Source organism: Monodelphis domestica, chromosome 2 (assembly GCF_027887165.1).
Source record: "Monodelphis domestica isolate mMonDom1 chromosome 2, mMonDom1.pri, whole genome shotgun sequence".
Classification (NCBI taxonomy): Eukaryota; Metazoa; Chordata; class Mammalia; order Didelphimorphia; family Didelphidae; genus Monodelphis; species Monodelphis domestica.
In genome coordinates this window covers 257,462,742-257,483,826 of record NC_077228.1, presented here as the reverse complement: position 1 = coordinate 257,483,826, position 21,085 = coordinate 257,462,742, and the positions used below count along the sequence as shown (strand labels likewise).

At 35.3% G+C, this 21,085-nt stretch overlaps 1 protein-coding gene across 5 annotated transcripts in view; it reads right to left on the bottom strand.

The window, feature by feature from the left end:
- The window catches only part of MYH10 (myosin heavy chain 10), a 199,968-nt gene that overhangs the window by 5,471 nt on the left and 173,412 nt on the right, over positions 1-21,085 (bottom strand). For all 5 annotated transcript variants that reach the window (XM_056817527.1, XM_056817530.1, XM_056817529.1 and 2 more), the window contains 14 exons: positions 19,901-20,113; positions 16,154-16,298; positions 12,298-12,504; positions 11,859-11,963; positions 10,940-11,092; positions 10,221-10,469; positions 9,853-10,065; positions 6,964-7,176; positions 6,647-6,808; positions 5,772-5,900; positions 4,970-5,058; positions 3,712-3,835; positions 3,398-3,606; positions 2,737-2,845 (listed from right to left, as the gene is read on the bottom strand). In XM_056817527.1, coding sequence (XP_056673505.1) covers positions 2,737-2,845; positions 3,398-3,606; positions 3,712-3,835; positions 4,970-5,058; positions 5,772-5,900; positions 6,647-6,808; positions 6,964-7,176; positions 9,853-10,065; positions 10,221-10,469; positions 10,940-11,092; positions 11,859-11,963; positions 12,298-12,504; positions 16,154-16,298; positions 19,901-20,113 — 2,320 coding nt within the window. The remainder of the gene's footprint in view (positions 1-2,736; positions 2,846-3,397; positions 3,607-3,711; positions 3,836-4,969; positions 5,059-5,771; positions 5,901-6,646; positions 6,809-6,963; positions 7,177-9,852; positions 10,066-10,220; positions 10,470-10,939; positions 11,093-11,858; positions 11,964-12,297; positions 12,505-16,153; positions 16,299-19,900; positions 20,114-21,085) is intronic.

The following is a 21,085-nucleotide window of genomic DNA, read 5'->3' as shown; positions in this document are numbered from 1 at the left end:
TACTACAAGAAATTATCCAAGAAAACTGCCCTGATGTTCTTGAACGAGGGGGAAAAGTAGACATTGAAAGAGTTCATAGAACACCCTCTAAATCCTCAAAAGACAACTCCCAGGAATGTAATTGCCAAATTCAAGAGTTTCCAAGCTGAGGAGAAAATTTTACAATTCAGATATCAAGAAGCACCAATCAGGATTACACAAGGTCTGGCAGCTTCCACCCTAAGGGACCACAAGGCTTGGAATATGATATTCAGAAAGGCAAGAGAATTGGGTCTTCAACCAAGGATCACCTATCCATCAAAATTGACTATATACTTCCAGGGGAAAGTATGAGCATTCAACAAAATAGAAGATTTCCAAGTATTTGTAAGGGAAAGACCAGAACTAAGTGGAAAGTTTGATATCCAAACACAAAATTTAAGAGAAACATGAAAAGTAAGAGAGGAGAAAGGGAAATTTTTTTTTTATAATTTAAATTTTCTTCTTTGAGGGCTTCAATATTAATATATGGAAAAATGTTATTTGTAACTCTCATAAATTATATTCACTATTATAGTAATTAGAAGAATCATTGACAGGAAGAGATTGGGATAATAAGTGGTATAAGATGATATGCAAAAAAAGAAAAAGGGAGGGGGAATCAAAGATGGCACCAAGAGATACTTGACGGAATATGATGAATAGGATAATCTATATCACACAAAGAGGCACATGGGAAGGGGAGGGGAAGAATACTCATATAAGGAGAGGAAGAGAGTGCTAATAGGTAATACTTCAACCTTACTCTCAGTGAAATCAATTCTGAGAGGGAAGACCATCTAGATCCATTGGGGTATTGAATTTTATCTTACCCTACAGGGAAAGTGAGAAAGGAAAACCAAGGAGGGGAGTGGGGCGGGAAGTACAAAAAGTGAGGGAAAGAGAGGCGGAGAGGGAACTTAATAGACCCTAAAAAAACATAAGAAGGGAACAAAAAGGGAGAGGGCAAAAAAGGAAACATAATAAATGTGGAGATTATGGAGACTGATTAAAAGCAAACCACTGGTTTAAAAGGATATAGTATAAGAAGAAAGGACAGAACTAAGAGGATATCAAAATGTTGGGGTATACACAAATGGCAATCATAACTTTGAATGTGAATGGGATAAACTCACCCATAAAATGAAAACAAATAGCAAAGTGGATTAGAAACCAAAATCCTAACATAGTTGTCTAAAAGAAACACACATGAGGTAGGTAGGCACTCATAGTTAGAATTAAAGGTCGGAGCAAAATCTATTGGGCCTCAACTGAGAAAAAGAAGGCAGGCAATCATGATATCTAACAAAGCCAAAGTAAAAATAGATCTGATTAAAAGGGACAGGTAAGGTAAATATATGCTGATCAAAGGCAGTATAGACAATGAGGAAATATCAGTAATCAACATGTATGCACCAAATGGTATAGCATCCAGATTTCTAAAGGAGAAACTAGTGTAGTTGAAGGAAGAAATAGATAGTAAAACTATACTAGTGGGAGACCTGAATTTTCCTCTATCAAATATAGATAAAACCAAAAAATAAATAAGAGGTAAGAGATGTGAATCAAATCTTAGAAAAATTAGAGTTAATAGATATATGGAGAAAAATAAACAGGGGCAAAAAGGAATACACCTTCTTTTCAGCAGTACATGGCACATTCACAAAGATTGACCACACACTAGGTCACAGAAACATGGCATACAAATGCAGAAAAGCAGAAAAAATAAATGCAACATTTTCAGATTATAATGCAATAAAAATAATTATTATTAAGGGTACATGGAGAGGCAAATCAAAAATTAATTGGAAATTAAATTATATGATTCTCCAAAATCAGTTAAAGAACAAATCAGAAACAATAACTTCATTGAAGAAAATGACAATGATGAGACATCCTTTCAAAATGTATGGGATATAGCCAAAACAGTACTCAGAGTAATTTATATTCTTGAGTTCATATATTAACAACTTAGGGAGGGCAGAGGTCAATGAATTGGACATGCAAATCAAAAAACTAGAAAGTGAACAAATTAAAAATCCCCAGATGAAAATGAAATTAGAGATCCTAAAAATTAAAGGAGAAATTAATAAAAAACAAAAATAAATAAATAAAATAAAAAGAACTACTGAATTAATAAATAAGACTAGAAACTGGTATTTTGAAAAAACAAATAAAATAGACAAAATACTGGTCAATTTAATAAAAAAAGGAAAAAAGAAAACCAAATTAACAGCATCAAAGATTAAAAGGGAGATTTAACCTCTATTACAGTTTGAATTGTGGCTAAAGATTTATTATCAGCCAACCTGCTGATGAGTCTCTGATCTGAGCTGGAATTGGACTTTGATCAAATGAAAGGCATATAGTTGGTCCCTGGCCTTGTAGCTCTTTTCCTGTGCTGGTAGCCAGAGTCACCTCCAAATCACCAAGGATGTGACTGACATATTGCTGATGTCACACAAAAGAAATGTAAGACATCCTCCCCATCCTCTAGGAGTTTAAGGAAACCCAAGAGGTGGTGAGAGAAAAGGAAATGACTACAGTTCAGTTTGGGGAGGAGAAATGGAAGGATAACCAAGAAGTATTATTTTGTTACAGGTCACAGAGCTGCAGCACAATGTCTGAAGGGATCACGAATAAGGTGCCAATGGCCTCCACTGGGAATGATGAAACACTAATCTGGGGACAGCTTCAGAAACCCCAGGCCCTTCTCACCTGCTCTTTGTACTGATCCGCATGTCGCCTCTCATCTTCTACCTGCATGAAGATCTCTTTTAGCTTCTTCTCTGTACGACGAACAAGCTTGTTGGCTGCTGCTCGTTCCCTGTGAAAACGGCATGTATCCAGGCTGAAATTCTAGAAATGGGATTTCTGAGGAAGTTTATTTTTTAATAATGCTCCCCCAAGCGAGATTTAGGCTTATTCAAGTACAGTTCTGAGGAATCTTTCATCACATCTCACATGAAGGAAACTCATCTGAAATGTCTAAATGGGTTCCTACTTAGAGGACATCTATTTGGATCAGTTCTTTTTGGTCCTTCCTAATCACCAAGATTATATTTTTGGTAAATGGATGTCATCTATCACTGAATCAATCATTTCATTAAACACAGCAGCCCTCGCCTTAAATCCTATTACGACACTTCCTTGTCATGTGGCCCTAGGTAAGTCACTTTCTCCTCTGTCTGAGTTGGCTTAGTTATAAAAATGGGACAGTAATGGTACTTACCTTCCTGAGTTGTTAAGTGCTTAGCACAATGCCTTGGAAATGAAAGCTAACTGGACTTAGGAAACCACCCAAAACCCAGTTTGGATTAATCTTTGATGGGGGGGGGGGGGGGGGGGGTGTAAAGTCCCACTTAGCAGAGGCTCTTACTTGGCTTCCTGCTCCAGCTGTTCTTCCATCTGCACGATCTTGGCTTCCAAAGCAGAGATGGTGGCCTTGAACTTGGACTTCACTGAGCCCTCCAGCTCCTGTAGTTTGGCTTTGAGCTCCTTGTTCTGCCTCTCCAGCTGCTGGCGGGTGCTCTCACTCTTCTGGGCAGCACTTCGCTCTCCAGCCAGCTCTGAATTGAGAGTGTCCACCTGCAGGAGAGGAAAGTTGCTATTCAAGGTTTGGCCTTGCTTTCTGAGTTGACAGGGAAAAGGGGCCTCCCCTAGTGTAGCACAGCAATCTGATGACAAGCTTACCTGCAATGTGGCCTTACGGAACCGGTCGTTAAGAAGTTCCATGTTGCTCTGCTCTTCCTCCAGTTCCTCCTCCAGCTGTGCAATACGGGCCTCCAGGCGCCGTTTCTCATCCAGCAAAGAGGATCTAAGGGACAGAGGGCCAAAGGGGTAGTACGTCATCAGCGATAAAGAAAGACAGCCTAACACAAAGGCATTTGGTAGCACTTTGTAAGGAGAGGGAATTGTGGCCCTTTCTTTCCTTATTAACAATAGGAGAGGGTTGGAACAGATGATCTAAGGTTCCTCTCTGGTCTTGAAGTTTTAAGAGAACAATTTACACAATAACAACCTTAAAAAAACAAACACAAATGTGAAAAAACCTGTTCTATTATTATTAATACAATGATAAATTATAACCCCAAGGAACAAAGATGCTCATGCCATTGAATTCCTGCCACAAAGTCCAGACTGAGACAGGCATATCTGGACATGCCTAATGTATTTGTTTTGCTGTACTGTGTTATTTTTTAAAAGTTACATGCTTTTATTTTCAGTGTCACAATAAAATAGAGCATTAAATTAAATTCCTATGGGATAGGAAGAAGGCTCTTTAAAAGGCCCATTTATTCAGGGAAAAAATTCAGGATCTTTAAGTGAACTAAGTTTAATTTGTTTGTTTTTTAAATCTATACTTTCCCATCTTAGAATCAATAATACACAGCTAGGAAGTGTCTGAGGCCAGATTTGAATTTGTCTCTAAGCCTGGCTCTCAATCCACTGAGCCACCCAGCTGCCCCTAAAACAAGCTTTAAAAAGATCCTTTATGAAAAATGAATTCAAAGGGATAATTTCCAAGAACTTTTAGTTTCTAAAACTTATGGATTTTTAAAGATTGAAAATAGAAATTGCTTTTTGATGTTGGTATATAATGCAGATTTTATATACTCAAAATCAATTGTTTATTGAATGACCATGTGTTAGGTGAAATCCCATATACATTAGCACATTAATGACAATCACTGAATCACAGAACTAGTTAGTGACATAGTGGGACAAGAATCTTGACTCCTGATCCAGTGATTTCTTTGCATAAATGTACCATCTAACTAAAATCCAAACAGAAATCATAGTTCTGGGGTCATGTCAAAAGAAGCTTATCAATAAAGTTAATCTTTCTTGGAAAGGTAAATACACCTTATCATCTAGACTACCCAAAATGAATACAGCTGCGTTTTGTCAGTAGTTCCTAAATCTTTCCTGTCAAGGAAATTTGACTCACTTCCCAGAAGCACTGTTGGCTATCTCATCAGCAAGTTCATCTCTCTCTTGTTCAGCATGTCGACGGGCTCTTTCAGAAGAGGCAAGTTCCTAAAAATGTTCAGATTGAGATATTTTTAGTTTTAACATTACCAAAACTTTCTTCAAATAAGAAATCCAACTAGCAATGTTTGACCCTCAGAAAGCCTTGATCTCAGAAGAATTCTACTCACATAAAATATAAAACAAAACATATGCAAAAATCCATCCCTCTGAAAAGGTCTGAAACCTTTCCAAACAGTAGTCTATTATTAAATAGCTAAAAATGATTACAACCATTCAAAGGGAGGCCTAAGCTTAAGTTATTTAACAATAAAATGTGTAATTTTCCTTTTGTATTTGCTAAAATGAAGAAATGAAAATGTTCCAAATCTATATATTAGCTGAATGTATCAGTAAGAAAATATACCACCATGGCTCTCACAACAACTCTGACTCAGTTGGAAGTGTTTAACACTCAATACCTGGATAGCACAACTACAAAATCACCATCATCTATTAGCCAGATGTTTAACTTTTAACTTATATTGAAGAAAGATACTATAAAAATTTAAAAAATAAACAGGTTAGAATATCTTACTCTGTGTAATGGAGTTTCTTATAAACTGAAAAAGAGCACTGATCACACCCTGGTTTTAGATCAGTTAAATTCTGGAGAAAAGTATATCCTATATTCAGACCAATACTTTCCATGATGATGGAGTTAGTTAACTGGAAATAAAATGGCACTATTTGAAAAAGCTCTTTCTAGGACTGCATCTGACCTCTTGTAGTTGAAGTATTTCTGCTTCAAGGCTTTTCAATTTTTTTTCATTTTCCTTGGACTGAGCAAAGATCTCATCACGGGATGCACGAGCTTCTTCCAATTCACGCTGGTAGTCTTTCATTTGTGCCTATTTTTAAAAGAGTATTTTGGGAAGCAATTTTGATGGATAGAATGAACATAACAAGGAAATTCCTAATATTAAGTAGTAATAAGATGCAGAGGTTCAAATATTTCTTCGTACATTATTAAATATCTTTCACTGGTTCACTTATCCCAAAATAATGACACCAAAGCACTAAAAAAGTCTGATAAATGAGGAAATGGCACTGGGACACTGAAGCCTGATAGCTTTATTTCCAGGTTTGCTGCACCTTCAATTGGGGATAAGACTATTATGCATGGGGAGCAGGAATGCGTGCATTTTTTTATATGAGGAGGACCGTCCTAAACTCAACTGGTATTAATTTGTTTTGTGCCAAGTCACTTGCCTGTTCCATGTGGCATGAGAACAGTTTTTTTCCTGTAATGAGTTAATGATAATTCTTTTGTCTATGTATATCATTAATAGTAATAGCAAACTAACATTGCCTCTAAGGTTTGCAAAACACTTTATATACACATTATTTCATTTAATTATCAAAACAACTCAATGAAGTAGGTGCTATTATTGTCTCTATTTTAGAGTTGACAAAACTGAGGTCAAAGGATTTGCCCAGAATCAAAATAAGTATCCTCAAAAGGAACTTGAGCCCAGGACTTCTTGATTCCCAGCCAGTCACTCCTATCTGCTGTACCAGATTGCTGCATACCTGGAACAATGATATTCTAACCAAAATGAGCCATTGAGTGGCTCATTGATCTGGGTTCACATACCTGAAGTTTTCGAAGCTGCTTGATCACTTCATCCCTTCCCTTATTTGCAGTCTCTATTTGTGCCTCAAGATCCTTCAGGTCCATTTCCATTTTCTTCTTGGAAGCAACTGCAAGAGCCCTCTGCTTACGCTCATCCTCCAATTCTGCCTCAAGCTCACGCACCTAATGGGTTTATACTTGGTTAATATACACATAAGAGGATGGTTTCTGTCATACTTTATAATGATTCTTATCAGCTTGGTAGATGAAATGGGAACAAAATTATTATCAAGATCTACGACTATGGTTGTGATACAAAGGGATTTTCTCTAGCCTACCTGCTTGATCAGTAGCCTCTTCTTCTCTTCATTCTGTTCATCTCTGGCCTGCAAATCTCTCTCAAATTGGGCTTTCATAGCTTGCATATTGACTTCTAGACGAAGTTTAGCATCTTCTGTAGCCTGAAGTTCATCTTCCAGTTCCTCCAACTGTGTCTTCATTTCCTCAACCTGCTGCTCCAAGGCTCGTTTGGATTTCTCAAGTTCATGGACCTATGCCATAAGAGTATATAGAATTAGAGATTTAGAGCTAGAAGTGGCCCGAGAAGTTGCTGAGTTGATAAAGAATTAATTTCAGAATTTGGCTCCAGTCTACCTTTCTAGGTTTATTTCATTTTACTTCCTTGCCTCATTTGTTCTTCTCAACACTTGGTATTTCATCTCCAAAATCTCTGTCATTGCATATGTTGTCTCATGCCTAGAATAGGACCTCCATCTGCAGGTGCCACCTCCTAAGTAAGCCTTTCTTGAACCATGGACTTGTTAGTACTCTTTCTTTTATCAAATTACCTTCTGTTCATTTGTGTGTTTACATTCTGTGCCTTTTGTTTTGTAATGTCTCTTTACAGTTCTATATAGGCACAACTGATAGGCCTTAAATGTGAATATTTTAATAAATTAAAGAAACCAAATTATGAAGCCTATGCTATATCACAAACTGTTTGTCCCACACTCTTTACTTCATTGGATCCATGGTAGAGATAAGACAATCCCTTACAAATTGATGCAAATTCCAAATTTATAAAGAATCCTGTGTTTCGATCTAATCTTTCCACCGGCTGCCAAATAGCAAGTATTTCATCTCAAAAGTCAATTGCTTTTTACTGAGGTGCTATGCATTGGTTGACTTTTTAAGTTTTAGAACAATTGTCTACCTTGAGTTGGGGGTAGTATAGTACTTAAAATTTTGGTTTCAAGAGTTTCTTGCTTGAGAGTCAAGAAAGGATGTCTTTCAATCAATAGACATTTATTAAGCTCCTACTTTTTGCCAGGCACTGTGCTAAGTGTTGGGGATACAAAGAGGCAGAAGGAAGCCCTGCCTTCAAGGAGCCTCTAGGCTGGTGATGGCAAACCTTTAAGAGGGGCAGGTGATGTGAGAAATGTCCTCAGGCACCCCTGGAGAGGGGAAAGGGAGCAGCCCTCTCTGAGGGCTGAATGCCACCATAGCTCTAGGCTAAAGGAAGCCAGGAGAGTCAGGAGATACAAATGAGGAGGGAGAGAATTCTAGACATAGAGGACAACTAAAGAAAATGTCAAAAAGTGAAAAGGTAGAGTGGAATAGCAACAAGCCTCATGTCACTGAAATGAAGAATATGTCTGGCAAGAAAGAAGTAAGAAAATTGGGAGCCTAAGTTATAAAGGGCTTTGAATGCCAAATAAAGGATTTATATTTGATTCTGGAGGCAATGGGGAGCTACTGAGTTATGAAGTGAATTTAACTGATTGAATGTGCACTTTAGGAAAATCACTTTTGTAGCTGTAAGTAGAAAACTATGTGGAAAGGAGAGTGGGGTCTAGAAGTATCAGCACTTTTAATTATAGAGCAATAATCATCAAAACAACCCAGGATTGGTTAAGAAACAGAGAGGTAGATCAGTGGAATATATAGAAGCAAATGAGTATAGTAACTTAACATTTGATAAACGAAATCATCGTTATTGGACAATACTCTTGGGAAACTGGAAAATGGCCAAGTAGGAATGAGAGGTAAAGAAAAACATCTAATGTCAACATGAACATCAGATAGGTGTGACTTGGACATAAAGGTTATCAATATAAAAAAATTAGAGGAGCAAGGAAGAATTACTTGTCAGGTCTCTGAATAGAAGGAAATTTCATGAGACAAGGAAAATGGACAATTTTGATTAAATATAACTGAAAAGTTCTCATAATTAATGCAGCTAAAATTAAAAGGGAAGCAGAAAAATGGAGAAATAACCTTTGCAGAAAATTTCATTGATAAAGGTCTCATTTCTAAGTCATATTAGGGAACTGGTTCAAAAATTTAAGAGTAAAAGTTATTCTCCAAATAATAAAGGGCCAGAAGGCATGCTCAGATGGTTTTTCAGGGAAGAAATTGAAACCATTGGTAACATTAAAAAAATGTTAAATCACTAATAGAGAAATGTAAATGGAAACAATTCTGACATTCTACCTCATACCCATCAGATTGGCAAAGATGACAAGGAAAAGAAAATGACAAATGTTAGAGGAATTATGGGAAAAGATACATTAAGGTTAAGCTGGTCCAGATATTCTGAAAGGAATATGGCACTATATCCTCAAAATTATTAAACTCTACACACTCTTTTACCTAGTGATACCACTAATAGGCCTATGTTTTTAAAAAGATTAAAGAAAGAGGAAAAGGACACAAATGTACAAAAATATTAATAGCAGCTCTTTTGTAATGGCAAAGAACTGGAAACTGGGGGGGGGATGCCAATCAGTTAAAGAAAGCTGAACAAGGTATGGTATATAAACATAAAGGAATATTACTATGCACTAAAAAATGATGAAAAAGATGGTTTTGGAAAAATCTGGGAAGATTTTTATGAAGAGATATATAAGTAGAACCAGGCAAACAACTTAGAAAGGTGCCACTTACCTTATGAAGAGAGGTGATGGACTCAAGATTGTATACATGTATATATCCATATATGCATGCTTGCATATATGTATGTTTTGGACATGACCAGGACAGGAGTTTGTTTTGTTTAGCTAGACAGATTTATAACAGGCATTTTGCTTTTTTCTCTCAGTGTGGAGGGAGATGGTGGGAGAGATTTTTTGGTGATTGAAAAATAATTTTTAATTAAAACAACAAAAGCCGAAATATCTCACTTTTCTCCCTAGATAGTGCTATCATTTTAGAAACATGAAACTTACATTTTTCCCTACATCATCCTTTGAGCTCATTAAGTCTTCCATATCAGTACGCAGCTGCTTATTCTGTCTCTCGAATTCCTCCTTAGCTTCTAATGCTTCTTCCAGGGCTCTGGCCAAGGACAGAGCTTTGGTCTCTTTCTCTCTTGCCTCTGCTTCAGCCCGATCTCTCTCTTCTGCATATCGAGCAGAAACATTTTTTTCTTCTGCCAGGAGCTGCACATAGCAATACAATGAAATGTATTAAAATGTACTTCCACCTCCTGCCTTCCACCTTCCACCACCAATTACACAAATGATAAATTAACAAATGAATTATAAGATCCTTTCTATAGGATCAAGTTTAGAAGAAAACACAACAAATTGCCTACTTGGTCAAACTTCTTCTGCTTTTTCTCTAAATTGGAGACAATCTGGCGTTGATGATCCAGATCCACCATTAAGTCATCAAGCTCTTGTTGTAGACGCGTCTTGGTCTTCTCAAGCTTGTCATAAGCCAGTGCCTTCTCCTCTAAGCGCTGACTCAAGGCCTCTATGTCTTTTAGAAGCTTCTTCTTGTTCTCTTCCAAGCTTTCAATTGTCCCTAAGTCATCATCTACCTTTTTCTTTGTATCAGCCAACTATATTTTATATGGAAAAGAAGGTGCTGTTACTTGAAATATCCAAATGCAAATCAATATTTGAAGGATCAAAGTATCACAAAGAGGAAGTATTTAATTTGAAGTCAATGAGGTAAAATTTAAAATGTCTGCATTCATTTAACTATATTACAAATCATATGTAAATAGAATTTCAACTGTAATAATAAAAACCTAGAATTTATTTTCAGGAATCTGGTTGGCAGTCAATAATCTACAAATTTTAACTAAAACAATATTTCATGCAATCCACATATTTTTATGTCTTCATTTAAAATACTCCCAGTATTATCTAGGTCAAAAGAAAACATGTTTTCATTCTTAAATTAGTACAACCCAATTAACTGTCCCAAATGAAGCTGAAATAGTTCAGTCTCCATGTCATATGACTGGTATGGGTTATGTAGCCAGGGCAGTAATTCTATCGTCTTAAAAAGAAAAGCACAGCACACCTGTGAGTGCAAGACTAACACTTGCTTTTCCAGGCTCTTCCTGGCTTCTTCTTCCTCCTCCTGCTGCTCCTGAAGGTTGTTCTTCTCCTCCTCCAACTGCCTGATCCGACTACTGAGGTTCAACTTTTGGCGAGTCTCCTCCTGAAGCAGCTCCTGTTGGAAAAGCCAATATGTTATGGCAAGCATCCACTGTAGAACATAAGTTTAGAAAAATTCCAGTATTCCAGTTTACAATGAACTGAACACACTCTGTCTCAAACTGAAACCAACAGAATTGTTTAACATTTAAAAAACAGCCCAAAACAATAGTATGCCAGAAAAATGAACAAAAATTCTCTCTTTTTGCCTGTCAACTTCATTTTGTTTTCTGCAAGAGCTGCAAATTTTTATTTCAAGAGTATACAATATGAATAATTTACCATTGATTAATCCAAATTTCAAGGATAAGAAAATGACTTCCTGATTTTTATATTACAAAAGTTACATCTCTCCAATGTGTAAGTACAAGATGATGGCTATATAATTAGATCACAAAGTTCCTGTCAAAAAAAAAAAAACCCTAATCACAGTTACCAAGGACATTTCTTTGGCCTTAAAAAAAACCTACATTCTATAAGAACCAGCATCAGATGCTATTAAGGATGTGTGCACATGAATGTGATCATGTAAGAGACAGACAGACACTCTGGGGATTATGTATTGTTTTGGATCAATTGTGCTGACATTTTGTGAATTATCAAGTTATACCTACTACTCTAATAGAAAGCAAAAGAGAAATATAATACAAATTAAACAAGAGATATTAGGTTGCCTTTAATTTTTTGGTATGTGCAATTCAAAGACTAGTGTGTAATTCATTCATATACTAATATTTAAAAGGAAAAATTTTATGAGTAGACTTTTGTTCCCACAAATGTACCTGCGTATCCTGTAGCTGTGACTCAAGGCTGGCTGCATCTTTGGCAAATTTAATGCCCTTCTTCTCGGCTTCTTCCAGGAGGGTTGAGACATTATCCAATTCATTCTGTAGGCAGGAAAAAAAAAATCCAAATTAAGCACAAGAGTAAGCAGATTAAAAATGTCAAGAAATATCTTACATTCCCTAAGCAAGATTTATGAAAATATGGAAAAGAATTACACAAGATGCAAGGTAAGGTAGAGAGAGACCTCCTAGAGGAAGAAAGGATAAACTCCTTTCAAGTGTTAAAATTTCAACACTTACAAGTGGTGGCAGTCTTCACATCTCTTCCTCAAATTCACAGCACATCACTAGAGCATTTTTATATTAATTTTTTAAAAAGAGAAATGGCTAATGTTTCACTGATATGGGTTTGAAGAATGAAGGCTTTCTAACTTACCTGGAGCTTACTGGCCTTTTCAGCAAGTTCTACCCGAAGCCTGTCTCCTTCTGTAACCTTGGCGTGCAATTCCTGTACCTGAGCATCTAGTTTCTTTCTCTTGTGTTCAGATTCAGCCTTGACTTGTTGTAGAACCTTCACTTCACAGGCCAACTCCTTGTTATCAGTCTCTAGACCTTGCTTGTTTTTCTCAAGATTTACTTTGAACTATCAGACAAAAAAAAAGCCCATGAGTAGAAATTATTTCATAAATGTTTTTATTTTCTACCACTATATATAAACCATGATGTTTTCACAAGAAGATTATATTACCCATTGAGGAGGGAGTTCTATTACTACATATACACAGGAACTACATATTATTAATTTGTATACCTCACTCAGAGTCTAGTAGAGTACACAGCATATACTAGGTGATAAAAAATGCATAATGAATACATTAATACTCAAGAGAAATATATATGTAGAAACTAGGCTAAACATCATCGTTACTTTGGTAATTGAATTTCTTGCCTTGGATCAAAGATCTTTGAGAAGCCCAATAAACATCTTCCAAAAGTACATTCTTGTTTCTTCAGTTTTAAAGATTAAGTATTCCCTCATTGATTATATTGAGCAACACTTGTATCTTGTAGGGCAAACAATACAATATTGAATTGAAGGAATACAAATAAACATTAGGACATTAAAAATAAGAATATATCATCTACTATATAATGCCCCAAATGGACACAGAACTTTTTTTTTTTAAACCCTTACATCCGTCTTAGAATCAATACTGTGTAGTGGTTCTAAGGCAGAAGAGCAGTAAAGGCTAGGCAATGGGAGTTAAGTGACTTGCTCAGGGTCACACAGCCAGGAAGCATCTGAGGCCACATTTGAACCCAAGACCTCTTGTCACTGGGCCTGGCTCTCAATTCCCTGAGCCACCTGGCTTCCCCTTCAAAACTCTTAATGTTAAAGGTTATAGCCCCCACCCCTCCCCCCCAAAGGAGAATTAGCTGTGGCTAAAAGAAAATGTTCTTAATCCAACAAGGGTTAACCAAAAAGTAATAAAGAATGAAGAAAGCAGAGTCAAAAGAATACAATGTCAAAAATGTAAATAGAACAAACATTGACAAGCAAACAAATACATAAAGCCAATGTTAGTGCCACACTATAATTTCTGGAAAGACTTAAATCAATTTCTAGTAAACTTGGCTGCCTGAATGTCCTGGTCCTACATACCTGCTCTATTCCTGCCAGGTGGAATAATGGTCAAGAAATCCAATAAGAAAACTGAAAAAGTCACTTCTATAGGACTGAACATTCAACTAGAAGACCAAGAAAAGCAAAATGTGTGCCTGCATAAATTAGTCCCTCCAGGCTGACCAAAGCCTGGAATTGCCCCAAAACAGTACAAGATGTGTGAAGTATGCAAGGTTCAGTGTCTGGAGGCAGCAAGGTGGCTCAGTGAAAAAAGTGCTAGGCCTGAAGATCTGTTTAAATGGCCTCAGACACTTTAACTGTGTGGTCCTAAGTAAGTCACTTGACCTCTTTTTGCTTTAATCCACAGGAGAGGAAAAGATGAACCACTCTGGCTGGTGACTAGAGATGGGCCATAAATAGCCTGCAAAGCTATCTTGTGAGGCCCCAGAGAGCAGCAACCAGCACAATATGTTCCATCTTGACATACCACAAAGGGGGCAGTGTTATACAAATAGATGGGACTTTAAAGTACCAATGAAAATGAATGTGGTTGTTATTAGACTCCTGGTAATAGGAGGCCATTAATTTCTGATTCCCTGTGAAATCTGTTCTGCTCATCTCTTGCTCTTGTTTTTTAGCAAATACCAAATGGTTTGAGTGGAGGCTGCTTTATAATAAAGTCTGAAGACTAGAAATGCTCTTTTCCCTTCTTCCAAACCTTTTAAGAAAAATTTCCCTTGAATTTACAGTCCGTTGTTTCTCCAAACTGAATTGTTATTATTTTAAGTTCTGTAAAATATTAAAAAGTTTGCATATTATTGATACTTAAATTTAATTTAGGAAGTATCATATTTATTACATTGTCACAAAGTCATTACCATTGAATATTTCCATCCAGCTAGTTAAAACAATTTACTTTGTAAACTGAATCTATAAAAATATTGTGTGCTTTGATAGATTGATCTCAAATATTTTATGCATTTTATAGTTATTCTGAATGTTATTACCCTTTCTATTATTATCTGTTTGATTTTGCTATTATTAAGTAGAGATGGTGTTCATTTTTGTAGGTCTATTTTGTTGCCAGACACTTGGCTAAAGATAGTCTCAATTAGTATTTTTTCACGATTCCCTGAGATTTTAAGTAAACTACCACGTCATCAACAGTTTTATCTCCGGTTCACTTGTATTTATACTTAAAAATTTTTCCTCTACTTTTAGTGTTATTACTAGTATTTCTAGAACTACAACAAGGGAGAGTGGGCATCCTTCCTTTAAAAAAATTTTTTTTAATGAGAAAGTATCTAGTATATCTGCATTGCATATAATGCTTGCCTTCAGCTTTAGATACTTTCAATCATAATAAAAAATAACATAAAATGCTTAGACTGTGTATACTTTGTGAAAGTCTTTTTCTCCATGTATTAAAATTAAATAAAAAACAAATTATTTAAGAATTACCTATTTTAGAAAAAGAATTGGGAAAGCTGAAAAGTAAATTGGCAGAAATTAGGCTCACATCCATATCTTACACCAAACTTCATTATAAAATCAAAAGGAGATACATGACCTTTACATTAAATACCATAAAGAAGTAGATGCTCTATTTTTACAATTATGGATATGCAATGTATTCTTTGTTTTAACAAGAGACAGAGGCAATTATAAAATATAAAATTTTGATTACATGAAATTGCAAACGTTCTGCACAGATAAAATTAATGCATCTAGGTTAAGAAGAGCAATGACTAAATGGGAAAAAATTCTTTATAACAACATTTTCTCTGAAAGAAATTTGATATCTAATAGACATAAACACACACATACAAGAAAATGGTCAAAGATATGAACAATTATTGAAAGAATTATAAAGTATTAATAACCATGTGAAAGTTCTCCAAATCACTAAAAACAAAAAGCAAATAAAAAACCCTAGTTGCACCTCACACAAATTGTAATACATGAATATAATGTGCTAAAAGATACAAAAAATATAAATACAGAGAAGCACAGAAAGACACGAACTGATTTAATTCAGAATGAAGAAAGCACAGTCAAGAAAATAACACCAATGAAAATGGAAAGACCCACCACAACAAAGAACCAAAAGTGAATATAGCAAATTACAAACTACAAGTTTAGAAAGAAAAATTATCAAATGACAATCCTATCCCACTCCTTTAGCAGAAGTCAATGAGTGTAGGGGCAGCTGGGTGGCTCAGTGGATTGAGAGCCAGGCCTAGAGATGGGAGGTCCTAGGTTCAAATCTGGCCTCAGACACTTCCCAGCTGTGACCCTGGGCAAGTCAATTGACCCCCATTGCCTAGCCCTCACCACTTTTCTACCTTGGAACCAATACAAAGTATTGATTCCAAGATGGAAGGTAAGGGTTTAAAAAAAAAAGAAGAAGAAGAAGAAGTCAATGAGTGTGGATTATCACACATAGTTTCAGACTTTTTCAATGTATTGATTGATTTAGCTGTTTTTTCCTTTTTTCTTTAAAAATATTATTGTTATATAGGATGGCTCTATGGGAAGAATTTTGGTGATATAAAAACCAAAAGATATCAATAAGAATATATTAAAAAGTTAATGTAGTAGAGCAATGAGAAACTCAATTTTGTGAGTTAGTTTTCAGAGACTATAAATGATTGACATTTTTATTTACCCTTTTAGCCTGTTCAAGTTGTTCAGAGAGTTCCTCCAGGGCACTAGCATGTCTCTGCCTTATGTCCTGAATTTGAGCTTCATGATTCTTAGTTTCTTCTTCAATAGCCTTCTTCAGTTCAGCTACTTCCTGCTCACGTTTTGTCCTACAGAAAGCAATTACTTTCTTAGCACATTTAAGAATTGATAGTATAAAAACACATTCTTTGATAAAAGTTCCTTAGACATTTTAGTGTAATAGGCTGTAATAGAAAAGCTAGCTCATCTGGTATTCTATGAGAAGAGTCAGTGTGCTATAGTGTCAGTCAAATTCCAGATCTCTATTTTACTATCAGTGTGACTTTGGGCCTTTGTCTCATCTTTTGTAAGATGGAGATAATATTCCTTTCCTCACAACAAACAGGTTGAAGTACTTCACAAACCTGTGAGGAACAGAATATGATTAATTTTTAGCCCTATACCTCAGTTGCTCAATAATTTAGGGGGGCTAGCAAAGTCACTTACTCTCTGGGCTCAGTTACTTTCTCTCTATACAAGAGGATTTCCATCCAGCTCCAAGAATCTATGAGTCTCTAAGCTAGAGATTTTTAGCTGTTGCTTCCTGTAAAATTGTTCATTCTACATCATGTTTTTTATTGAAAAAGAGGTAAACAGTAAGCTGATAATGGAGATTCATTTAGTATGAGCATTCAGGATATGGTATAGCATATGGTACAAGTTTAGCTTAACTATCCTCTGCCATGTAAACCCAAATAATGAAGATTGGGGCCCTGTAGACAATTAGTCCATGTTTGTTGAATTATATGAGCTACTTAAAGGTATAGAGTAGAAATGGACAACCTATAATGCATGAGCCAATGATGCCGAAAAGGATATTTGGAGCATGGCAGCCATGATGAACATGGCATCTTGCACACAATTGTCACTTTTGTAGAATGGTGTTCCATATAGTTTGAGTAATAATAAGATATGGATTAGACTTCAGTTTTCAAAGTACTCTTACTTTCACATTTGTGAGAAAGCCCGAGTAGAGATTAGTATTCTAATTTTTTAAAAAAGCACTAAGTTACAAAATAATGGTGTTATATACCAATAGCATAATTTATTTGTAAAGGAGTGCTTCAGTATTTCTTGTAATCTTATTTGTGCTATTATGAAGAATATATGAGTTCTGAATTTGTAAAGTCAGGAAGTAATTTTGTTTGAAAAAAATGTGAAAACATTTGGGTTTTTAGGAATCCTTATGTAGTTGAAAGAAAAAAAAATAAGGAGATTGATTTCTATGAAGGTTTTTTAAGCCCAATTTTGATCATAAGCAGTACAATAGTACTAAATTAAATATATATGTAATATATACAAACACACTTTTACATGTGTTTCTTATGCTTCTTATATGTCTTTAGATTGATAATTTAGGATTAAATATAATTTCCCTTGTACAGATATACTTCCAGATTGCTAGGAAAAGGAATTTTATATGAATACTGGCTATTCTTCAACAAGTTTTACCTTTTCTGTTAAGAATCTTGTGAAATGGAATGTCATCTTACTTAAATAAAAATTATAGATATCCTTGAAAAGGCTAGCATGATGGTAAACCAACCTGTGTCTATGGAGTGATATGGTTCTAAAATGGAGTAAAATTGTATCTTCGTCTAAAAAAAAAAATTTCCTTTTTGTGGAATGATGTTCCATATAGTTTGAATAATAATAAGATCATCTTCCATACAGATTAGGCTTCACCTTTCAAAGTATTCTTATCTTTACATTTGTGAGACAGGCTGAGTAGAAATTAGTATACCATTAAACAATAAGACTCAGACAAGTAGAATGACTTTTATGAGGTCATAAAGGGGCTAAGTAGGGCTGCAATGAGAAGAATCTCCATCCAGTGTTTAAAATACTAAATACACTTAGGTATATTGTTTCATAATCTAATTTTAAGTAAGTTACGATGGGTAGTGTTGGGATTGGGGAAAGGACCAGCAGCTATAAGCATGTGGGCACACTCTAATGATGTGTTAGAACCTTTCAGAAGAGGAAGTTACAAATACACATTTACTATTTAATGAATAAAGCATACTGCTAGGTCTAGGGTACTCAGAAACAAAAATAAAAGAGTATCTCACAAAGAATTTACATTCAACAGGAAAGAAATAAAATTCATACAAGTAGATGGCAGATTATTTGAAAAAAAAAATTCCCTATTTCCTCAAACTGAATGTGATAAAAATTGAACTGTTCTTTAACTCCAAACTTTCTCACATCATTTCACCCTCTCATTCAACAATTTTGGTTCGATGGCAGGAATCACTGCTTTCTTGATCTCAGAAAGTGTCTGTTCTTCCTTCCTGCTTTATTAGAAAAGTGTCCAAACCCTTGGTCCAGCACCCATGTGAACCAACTGACGGCAAAATGATCAAATTTGTTTCTTTTTTTCCCCATATCTGGATTTTTCATTCCAGTCAGGTGTATCTTACTATTTTCTATTCATGCGGTTCTCATTTTTGCTTCTCTTTTTGCCTAGAATGCCCTCTGATGTCATCTCACTAATCCAAATTCTACAATTCAGTGGAGGTATAAATTAAAATTCTATGAGGTATTTAATGAAATACACATATATACACATAAAATTTCTGGGGGAAATGGAAAGCAATTTAGCAGAAACTAGGCATAGAAAACATCTTATATCTACTATGATACGGTCAAAATGGGTAGATGATTTAGATGTAAATGTTGATCATAAAAGGGATCAATGAAAAATTTACCTGTCAAATCTATGGATAAGAAGAGACACAAGTTAATGAGAAATATAATGGATAATTTTAATTAAATGAAAATTTAAAAGTTTTATGCAAAAACCTCCAATACTTTCAAGATTATAAGAAAAACAGGAAACTAGGAATTACAGAAAGTTTATCTGAGAAAGGCCTCATTTCTAAAATATATAAGAAACAGAACCAAATTTATAAAAAAAAAAAATAAGGGCCATTCTCCAGTTGATAAATGATTCAAGGAAACAAACACGTAGTTTTCTGAAGAAATCAAATGTACTAATAGTCACATAAAAAAATCCTCTGTAACACCACCAATTAGAGAAATATAAATGAAAACGGTTCTGAGGTACCACCTCATACCTATTAGATTGGTTAATATGATGGAAAAGGAAAATGATAAAATGCTAGAGGGGATGCTGAAAAATAAGGACACTAATACATTCTTGAAGGTATTATAAACTAGTCCACAACCATCCTGGAGAATTCTTTGGAACTCTGTTCAGAGGGCTATAAAACGAAATGCCTTTAGTCATACCACTACTTGTTTTGTATCTCAAAAGAGATCAAAGAAAATGAAAAAACACCTAGATGTACAAAAATATTTTCATCGGCTTTTTATTTTGGAGGTGGGGGGTGGTGATGGGAATGGCAAAGAATCAAAAATTGAGGGAGAATTAATTGGAGAATGGCCAAACAAGTTATGGTACATGATTGTGATGGGATGCTTTTGTGCTATAATAAATAACTGGGGGAGTGTGTGTGTGTGGGGTGGGGTGGGGAATAGTAGATAGCTAGAAGGCTCAGTAGATAAAGAGCCAGGTTTAGAGATGGGAGATCCTCAGTTCAAATCTGACCTGAGACACTTCCTAGCTGTATGACTCTGGCCAAATCACTTAACTCCCATTGCCTAGCACTTGTTGATTTTTTGCCATGGAAAAATTATATGCCACTGAGTTACAAAGGGGAGTCACCTTAATTCCTGCTGAGCTGCAGTGGTGTCCAAAGTATCTTCAAGTTCTGTCTTCAGTGCTTCTAGCTCTTCACTTAAGTCTCTTTTTTGCTTCTCAGCTTTGTTTCGGGAGGCCTTTTCTGATTCTAGGTCTTCCTGGAGCTCAGCAATCTGAGCTTGTAGTTCTCGCACAACTTTCAGAGCATTGTTCTTATGAAGTGTTTCATCATCGCCTCTGTTAAAAATCCAGGTATAACAGGAAATCAGATCTCTCTCATACACAGATATATGTCTATGTATGTATGCAGATTTGTTAAGATGACATTACCCAATCTTAAAATGTACAACTATTTTCTGTGTAAGATCATTTGTTGTAGAGAATTTTCTATAACCAAAGTCTTATTTGCTAAAAGTCATGTGGTCAAACATTGGTAAAGCTTATTCGAAAAGAATACTTGATTTTAAGTGTATTCATTATGTTGAAATGAATGCAGAGTCTTAGAAATATAATTCCCAAGATCACAAACTAATGTCTGCATTCTGCATTCTAAAAACCTTATAAATTGGGAAATGATTGAGGTAAATGAATTGCTTTTAGTCCCCAAGCTTCACCACAAACTAAAAACATTTAAACAAACAGAAACATTAGCAATTTTGTTATAGTAAAGTCAATCAGTTTGGTGTTATATGGATATTGGCATATGTAGCTAACTTCTGGAAAAGTCTCCTCCAATTATTCCTTAGCTTAGTCAAAAAAGAAAATGTATGTGAACATGGCTAAACATAATATTCTTAATAATCTCAGACCTGAAAACTGCAAACCCTTTGCTCCTGTAATACCACTACCTATTCTGTATACCAAAAAAGATGGTAAAAAAGGGGAAAGGACCTACTTCTACAAAAACATTTATAGCAGCTCTTTTTATGGTAGCAAAGAATTGGAAATTGGCTAGGACAATTCTGAAGGGCTTTATGACAAAGAATGCTATCCACTTCGAGAGAAAGAACTGTTGAAATCAGATACAGATCTAAGTATATTACATTAGTTTATTTATAATTGTATGATCTAGGTTTTACACGAGTATTTTCTTATAACAATGACATATAAGCATGTTTTGCATTATAAAACATGTATTATAGATCGAATTGCTTATTATCTCTGGAAGAGGGGAGGAACGGAAGAGAGGGAGAAAATTTGGATCTTAAA